The 9,507-nt window shown below is 48.3% G+C and overlaps 1 protein-coding gene across 1 annotated transcript; it reads left to right on the top strand.

Moving 5' to 3' along the window:
* Window positions 1-550: 550 nt before the first annotated feature.
* On the top strand, window positions 551-3,114 carry MGC79725 (protein). Its single transcript, NM_001005018.1, is given in 4 exon segments — window positions 551-759; window positions 1,475-1,621; window positions 2,200-2,325; window positions 2,796-3,114. Coding segments are annotated over 4 exon segments (522 nt in total). The 5' UTR covers window positions 551-657; the 3' UTR covers window positions 2,943-3,114.
* Window positions 3,115-9,507: the final 6,393 nt, after the last annotated feature.

Here is a 9,507-nt window from a genome sequence, read left to right as displayed (position 1 = left end):
TCCTGTTGTGCCGGTATTTTTGTGCTATTTAAAACTCCACTTCCAGCCATTTGTGCTTACGTCCAGTGATGCTTCCTCACCCCTTTCAAAACGGACAAATCCAAATTCTACATATCTGATATGCCCTGTCCAAACTGAGTACAAAAGGTCCTGACCCATCGCTTGCACACATAGACATTTCTACATGGCATGTGAATTATCTATTATCTAGTTGCCTTGAATCCCATTGTTGGACAGGTATGGCATAGCATGTAAGTGCAGGGGAAATTCTTGCCATAAAGCCACCCATCAGGCATGGAAAGGTGACTCTAAATCTGACATCAGCTCATCCAATGTTCCATGACAGCAGTGCGGTTATAGTGTTACATAGGTAGCATGAGTCTGCAGAAACCCTACCCCAGGGACCCTGGTGTAACAGCTGCTCAGGTGACTTAGCATAAAGAACCTGATAATTGCTCCTGTGCTTTCCAGGCAGTGAGGTGTGAGTGGGCGGCCTGCAGTCTAGCAGGGTATAAAGGGCCGGCAGTGTTCTACAGCCTCACAGTCAGAGCAAGTTCTTGCTTCAACAGTGATTGAACGGAACCTTCTCTGTCCATCAGATCAAACCTGATTTTTCTCTACCTCTTTGTCTAAAAGGACAGTTATATTGGCATCAACATGATTTCTCAGGTGCGTCAGAACTACAGCCATGACTGCGAGGCAGCAGTGAACCGCATGGTGAACCTGGAAATGTATGCTTCCTACACCTACCTGTCCATGGTAAGTCCTCCTCTCTAGCTTCATCACCATATGCCAGTCTTCTACAGTGCTGCTCAGCTCTACTACTTACATCAATAGGGCAGGGTTTGGCCAGGTATCATGGACCAAGGTCTCCAGCACAAGGGATTTTGTAGAACAGACTGATCTATCAAAGGCACACAAAGTGCAAATGACCTATTATTGCATTATCCAGGTGTAGATCAAGGCCAGGGGCACGGCTGTAGCTAGGCATACTTTAAAGCTGGACAACATGGTGGGTCATATTAACCAAATATAAGTGTTTGGCCTCCAGGTCAATGATCACTTGAGGACACCAAATGGCTGATAAGGTCCTCAAGCAACAGTTGGCAGAAAGATATCACTGATCAGATACAGGTCAGGAAGACTCCACATTGCCTCCACACATGGCAGGGGTCAAGTTGGCAACTAATATCAGTCCATGTATGACATTAGACTTAGGTAAACTAAGGCCTTATGACCTTATTTATGATGTTAGACTTAGGTAAACTAAGGCCCCCAGAAAGCATCTCCCAAGAAGGAACACAGAGAAGACAGTACTTAGGACAATGATAGAGGACTGAAATGGCAGGACTTCTGCTCTTGTTGAGCTACAATTCCCAGCATCCCACTGAAAGCCAAATATCACTGATTGGACCTTCCTAAAATGTTTCTTTCATCGCCCCTAGCCATCAATTTACTCTTTTTTCCCTTATAGTCCCATTATTTTGACCGTGATGATGTGGCTCTTCACCACGTGGCTGAGTTCTTTAAGGAGCAGAGCAAAGAAGAGAGGGAGTGTGCCGAGAAGCTCATGAAATGCCAGAATAAGCGTGGGGGTCGCATTGTCCTGCAGGATATTAAGGTGAGACTGATGGGGAACCCGGTGTAGCGCCTATATCTTTTACTTGATACATAGCTATGTCTTACAATTACTCTTTAATGCTTAATTGGAAGTGGTTTTTGTTTCCACTTCCCTGGCAGGAAGAATGTGCAAATGGTGATGGCCCAAAAAAACTATTTTTGCATAATAATAGAAAGTTTAATTTTAACCAACTTCCCAATTTGTAGATGTATTGCAATGGACAGAGCAGTTCTGGCTCAAACAACATAGCAGAACTTGATTCTCCCCTTGGTCTTATGAGCTGGCTTCTGCTTCATTGTTTCAGGAGTCGGAACCAGTAGACCAGAGGTTCAGACCCCAGTTTTTGGGTGGCAATCCCTTTTGTTGACTAGCTGCTTCTGATCTGTGTAATGAAATGGAGTTGTCTCCTCTAACCAGTTGTAGTGATTAGCGAGGTATTGTTGTATGCAGTCGCTGGTGGCACCTAAGAACCCACCTGAGAGTCAGACACATATATCTGCTGCAGAAAGCCATGTCTCTGTTAGGGCCCATGCTTATGCTAGGAATAGTAACAGTTAAGTCTTTCAATTGTACCCTAGAAACCAGAGAGAGATGAGTGGGGAAGCACCCTGGACGCCATGCAAACAGCTTTGGATCTGGAGAAGCATGTGAACCAAGCCTTACTGGACCTGCACAACCTGGCAACTGAAAGAAAGGACCCACACGTGAGTAACAAACATACACGTGTACCATTATGAACCAGCATGAATAGTGGGCAAGATGTTCTATTGCCAGAGCTACAGTACCCTGGGTGTTCCAATGAGGAGTGATCTCCTTCCCAGAGTACAGTATTTGGCAGTGCAGGCAGGTTCAAGGCAGTAGGCTTCATTCTCATCTATCTATCTCCTCTGCTCTTGCTTATTTAAGATTAAGCTTTTTGACCCCAGATATTAGAGGTTGTGAGCTCAACAGCAAGATGCTTTTAAAGGGCTCCCAGACGTGGGGAAAGCAGATTGACTTCACAAACTTAGGGGCACATTTACTAAGTAATTTTGAGCAACACATTTTTAGTCACTGGCTAACAAATTGGCACCTTTATTTTCCTAACCCTTTAAGTGGGTCAAGAGCAAGACCATACACAAACTTGTTAATAGGTTTAATGCATGATATTTACCCCAGCCTTTCCCCCAATCAGATCTGTGACTTCCTGGAGTCGGAACACCTTGATGAGCAAGTCAAGCACATGAAGAAGTTTGGAGACCACATCACCAACCTGAAGCGCTTGGGGGTGCCCCAGAATGGCATGGGCGAGTACCTGTTCGACAAGCACAGCCTGAGCTAAAGGAGCTCAGCAAGGACACAGCTAGCCTGCAACATCCTACAATGAGCCGACCTGCATAAGAACAGCAGGAGAGTCCAACTAATGAGCCATTGTGTGTCCCTGTGTTAGTAGGGGGAAGCTAAGTGTCCTTTGTGTGTTGTTACAGATTATCAATAAAGGATTTTCAGCATTAGCCTGTGGCCCTTGTGTATTTTTTTGCAAAATTAAATGGCTCCAAAGTTGGTCAGATCATTGCCTACTACAAAACCAGTGTACTATAGCTTTGTGGGTTTTTGGGGGCATTGCTAGCCTTAAAGACCCCATGACACATGCCCCAAATTGTATGTGCAGGGGCAATATTACATTCCATGGGTGAGGTATTTGCTAGAGACTGCTGTAAGACCAGCACCTGTAGGGGCCATACAAGACTGTGATGGGCTATGGATCTCTCTGAGCCAAGGAAAGCAACCTGTCTGGACCCCATGTATATATCAATGCAAATAAGCAGAGGAAAATTATTTACAAAAAAGAAGCTTTGCCCTAATTAACTATAATCTACCCATGGGTAAAACAACAAAATAAGCTGTAAAATGTTGAGCAATGTTAGGCAGATAGTTAAACCCTAAGGGAATAATCCCATAACCTAGAACAATCTGCTGTTTGCTTTCCAACATGTGACCTGTAAATGCTACCATCTAATTGGTTGTTATAGGTGACCAGACCTATACCAAATTTATCATCTTTCTTTTTATTTAATGGACAATGTGACTCCATTACCACACTGAATACAGTTTTTAGCATATAATATTTCCAGTCAATGCTGAGTGGCAGCCATTTTGTGCAATAGATATGGGTTGAACTAATTGGCCTTGTGGCCAAAATATCTTGGCAGCCCACTAGCTTGCTATGCTATAAGAACAAGTCATTTGATCCGTGTGTCAGTTCCAGAGGTGGATCCCTGAGGATGCCTAATATACCCCCAAGTGATGATTTTAGCTCACTCCTAGTGCTGAATTGCATCCATAATAAGCACTGTCCTTATATATCCCATGGGCAGTGACATGCAGGGGGAGCGCGCAGTGACATGCAGGGGGAGCGCGCAGTAACATGCAGGGGGAGCGCGCAGTGACATGCAGGGGGAGCGCGCAGTGACATGCAGGGGGAGCGCGCAGTGACATGCAGGGGGAGCGCGCAGTGACATGCAGGGGGAGCGCGCAGTGACAAGCTGCAGTGGCGGTAAAACAGCCCAGACGAGGGACAGGAGGCTTTTCTGCCTACCCTTAGTTCTGGCCCTGATCAGCGATTATTTTGGGTGGATGGCAGGACTTTTAGGGGTTATCATTCATTTGGGTGAAAACTATAGGAAGTGGTAGACTGATCCACCCGAACCATGCCCAATTATGCCCACATCCCACCCACTGTGACCATGAAATGCAACTTTGCATCTTTTGGGAGCCCTACATTGCCATGGGTCCCTAGACTGGACTACCCCATAAACCCTCCTGATGGTTGCCCTAAATGCTAGTGAGTTGTGGGTAGAACAACCAAGCAAAACACACTTATGTGAAAAAAAACCTTCAAAATAGTTCCTGGTACATTTGGATAATGGCCCAGGTTTAGCCATGTCCAGTCTAAGGTTCAATATATGCTCTGGCTTTCCACTGAACAGCGCCCCCCCCCCCCCCCCAACAGTCCCAATATAAACCTGATATCTATGGTATCCTACAGCACCCCTAGTGGCACTGGCCAGAATAACAATAACATTGCCAGGCCAGGCCTGATGCCCCCATCTCACAGGATCCTTGTGTTAGTCACTTACAGCTGAAACCTACATACTGCCAACAAACCTTAAATGTGAACAATCCACCCAGTTCACCTACATGGAAAAATCTCAATTCTACATATTCTATACTTTTGCCTCCAACGCTGAGAGGAGTCCGGATTTCAGCTCGTTACACCAAACTGCACTTAAATGATGCAACCACTCAGTAAGATTTGCTCCGCAGGCAAACAATTCCCTGTGCTACTCTGCACACACACATTTCCATGACTGCTTGGCGAGCATAACAACGCAACGGAGAATGACGAGGCAGCTAATATGGCTAATAGGTTTCCTACCAACACGAGAGAGCAACCAAGATCATAAACATCTCCCCCACCTTGACAGAAGGCAATCACTTACAATAGGACTGGGTATTTATAACCCTAAATATTAGATTTACCTATAATTGAATAAAAAATAGAGGCTTTACCCCAATGATAGACTCTGCCCAATTGCTAGCCATAGGAGAAGCACGTTATTGGGCCTCCCTGAACTGGTATCTGGAGTAATTATGGCTCCCACATAAGCCATAGGGGAGTCACGGGTCTCAGCCCCCAGGGATTCATATACACAATGGGGCAACAATGCAATTTCTCTACACTGGAATGATGCAAGAAGGTGCAAAGAGAGAAATGACACTCGCACTATTATACACTATTACAGGTGTGGGACCTTTTATCCAGAATGTCTGAAATCTTGACCTCCATACTTGTCTGCTAAAAAATAATTTTAAACATAAAATAACCCCAATAGGATTGTTTTGTCCCCAATATGGATACCTGCAGCTTACTTACCATCAAATACAAGCTAATGTTTTATTATTACTGAGAAAAAGGAAACATTTTTAAAAATGTGAATTATTTGATTAAAATGGGCTCTATGGAAGAATAGGATTGCATTTCTGTAATTCTGGATAATGGGTTTTCATTGCCACCGAGTGTGGGAGGTGCACTTCAACATCAACTTAATTGGACAGTATACACCCCTTACCTGAATAAATAGGACATGGTATGAACATACTTTTTGCCTGTTGTTTTAAGAAAAACCTATGGTTTCTCTTATTTCTAGTAATAAACAAGAACATCAAGTCTGGTCCACTTCAGCGCTTCCCTAAAATAAATCACCAGTACACTGAGAGCCCCCTACTATTCCTGCTATCCCACAGCCACAGTCCCTTCCCAGAGGCTATTATCCCCCCACTGCTACTATAGGCACCATCTCTCCCTACTATACCTGCTATCCCACAGCCCCAGTCCCTTCCCAGAGGCTATTATCCCCCCACTGCTACTATAGGCACCATCTCTCCCTACTATACCTGCTATCCCACAGCCCCAGTCCCTTCCCAGAGGTTATTATCCCCCCACTGCTACTATAGGCACCATCTCTCCCTACTATACCTGCTATCCCACAGCCACAGTCCCTTCCCAGAGGCTATTATCCCACTGCTACTATAGGCACCATCTCTCCCTACTATTCCTGCTATCCCACAGCCCCAGTCCCTTCCCAGAGGCTATTATCCCCCCACTGCTACTATAGGCACCATCTCTCCCTACTATACCTGCTATCCCACAGCCACAGTCCCATCCCAGAGGCTATTATCCCCCCACTGCTACTATAGGCACCATCTCTCCCTACTATACCTGCTATCCCACAGCCACAGTCCCTTCCCAGAGGCTATTATCCCCCCACTGCTACTATAGGCACCATCTCTCCCTACTATACCTGCTATCCCACAGCCCCAGTCCCTTCCCAGAGGCTATTATCCCCCCACTGCTACTATAGGCACCATCTCTCCCTACTGTACCTGCTACCCCACAGCCACAGTCCCTTCCCAGAGGCTATTATCCCACTGCTACTATAGGCACCATCTCTCCCTACTATACCTGCTATCCCACAGCCCCAGTCCCTTCCCAGAGGCTATTATCCCCCCCACTGCTACTATAGGCACCATCTCTCCCTACTATACCTGCTATCCCACAGCCCCAGTCCCTTCCCAGAGGCTATTATCCCCCCCACTGCTACTATAGGCACCATCTCTCCCTACTATACCTGCTATCCCACAGCCCCAGTCCCTTCCCAGAGGCTATTATCCCCCCACTGCTACTATAGGCACCATCTCTCCCTACTATACCTGCTATCCCACAGCCCCAGTCCCTTCCCAGAGGCTATTATCCCCCCACTGCTACTATAGGCACCATCTCTCCCTACTATACCTGCTATCCCACAGCCCCAGTCCCTTCCCAGAGGCTATTATCCCCCCACTGCTACTATAGGCACCATCTCTCCCTACTGTACCTGCTACCCCACAGCCACAGTCCCTTCCCAGAGGCTATTATCCCACTGCTACTATAGGCACCATCTCTCCCTACTATACCTGCTATCCCACAGCCCCAGTCCCTTCCCAGAGGCTATTATCCCCCCACTGCTACTATAGGCACCATCTCTCCCTACTGTACCTGCTACCCCACAGCCACAGTCCCTTCCCAGAGGCTATTATCCCACTGCTACTATAGGCACCATCTCTCCCTACTATACCTGCTATCCCACAGCCCCAGTCCCTTCCCAGAGGCTATTATCCCCCCCACTGCTACTATAGGCACCATCTCTCCCTACTATACCTGCTATCCCACAGCCCCAGTCCCTTCCCAGAGGCTATTATCCCCCCCACTGCTACTATAGGCACCATCTCTCCCTACTATACCTGCTATCCCACAGCCCCAGTCCCTTCCCAGAGGCTATTATCCCCCCACTGCTACTATAGGCACCATCTCTCCCTACTATACCTGCTATCCCACAGCCCCAGTCCCTTCCCAGAGGCTATTATCCCCCCACTGCTACTATAGGCACCATCTCTCCCTACTGTACCTGCTACCCCACAGCCACAGTCCCTTCCCAGAGGCTATTATCCCACTGCTACTATAGGCACCATCTCTCCCTACTATACCTGCTATCCCACAGCCCCAGTCCCTTCCCAGAGGCTATTATCCCCCCCACTGCTACTATAGGCACCATCTCTCCCTACTATACCTGCTATCCCACAGCCCCAGTCCCTTCCCAGAGGCTATTATCCCCCCCACTGCTACTATAGGCACCATCTCTCCCTACTATACCTGCTATCCCACAGCCCCAGTCCCTTCCCAGAGGCTATTATCCCCCCACTGCTACTATAGGCACCATCTCTCCCTACTGTACCTGCTACCCCACAGCCACAGTCCCTTCCCAGAGGCTATTATCCCACTGCTACTATAGGCACCATCTCTCCCTACTATACCTGCTATCCCACAGCCCCAGTCCCTTCCCAGAGGCTATTATCCCCCCACTGCTACTATAGGCACCATCTCTCCCTACTATACCTGCTATCCCACAGCCCCAGTCCCTTCCCAGAGGCTATTATCCCCCCCACTGCTACTATAGGCACCATCTCTCCCTACTATACCTGCTATCCCACAGCCCCAGTCCCTTCCCAGAGGCTATTATCCCCCCACTGCTACTATAGGCACCATCTCTCCCTACTATACCTGCTATCCCACAGCCCCAGTCCCTTCCCAGAGGCTATTATCCCCCCACTGCTACTATAGGCACCATCTCTCCCTACTATACCTGCTATCCCACAGCCCCAGTCCCTTCCCAGAGGCTATTATCCCCCCACTGCTACTATAGGCACCATCTCTCCCTACTGTACCTGCTACCCCACAGCCACAGTCCCTTCCCAGAGGCTATTATCCCACTGCTACTATAGGCACCATCTCTCCCTACTATACCTGCTATCCCACAGCCCCAGTCCCTTCCCAGAGGCTATTATCCCCCCACTGCTACTATAGGCACCATCTCTCCCTACTGTACCTGCTACCCCACAGCCACAGTCCCTTCCCAGAGGCTATTATCCCACTGCTACTATAGGCACCATCTCTCCCTACTATACCTGCTATCCCACAGCCCCAGTCCCTTCCCAGAGGCTATTATCCCCCCCACTGCTACTATAGGCACCATCTCTCCCTACTATACCTGCTATCCCACAGCCCCAGTCCCTTCCCAGAGGCTATTATCCCCCCCACTGCTACTATAGGCACCATCTCTCCCTACTATACCTGCTATCCCACAGCCCCAGTCCCTTCCCAGAGGCTATTATCCCCCCACTGCTACTATAGGCACCATCTCTCCCTACTATACCTGCTATCCCACAGCCCCAGTCCCTTCCCAGAGGCTATTATCCCCCCACTGCTACTATAGGCACCATCTCTCCCTACTGTACCTGCTACCCCACAGCCACAGTCCCTTCCCAGAGGCTATTATCCCACTGCTACTATAGGCACCATCTCTCCCTACTATACCTGCTATCCCACAGCCCCAGTCCCTTCCCAGAGGCTATTATCCCCCCCACTGCTACTATAGGCACCATCTCTCCCTACTATACCTGCTATCCCACAGCCCCAGTCCCTTCCCAGAGGCTATTATTCCCCCCCCCCCCCCACTGCTACTATAGGCACCATCTCTCCCTACTATATACCTATCCCACAGCCACAGTTCCTTCCCAGAGGGAATTATCACCCCACTGCTACTATAGGCATCATCTCTCCCTACTATACCTGCTATCCCACAGCCCCAGTCCCTTCCCAGAGGCTATTATCCCACTGCTACTATAGACACCATCTCTCCCTACTATACCTGCTATCCCACAGCCACAGTCCCTTCCCAGAGGCTATTATCCCCCCACTGCTACTATAGGCACCATCTCTCCCTACTATACCTGCTATCCCACAGCTA

The sequence above is a fragment of the Xenopus tropicalis genome, chromosome 7, assembly GCF_000004195.4.
Source record: "Xenopus tropicalis strain Nigerian chromosome 7, UCB_Xtro_10.0, whole genome shotgun sequence".
Taxonomy (NCBI): Eukaryota; Metazoa; Chordata; class Amphibia; order Anura; family Pipidae; genus Xenopus; species Xenopus tropicalis.
Note: the sequence above shows the minus strand (reverse complement) of the source record. Positions and strands in the feature narration are given on the sequence as shown.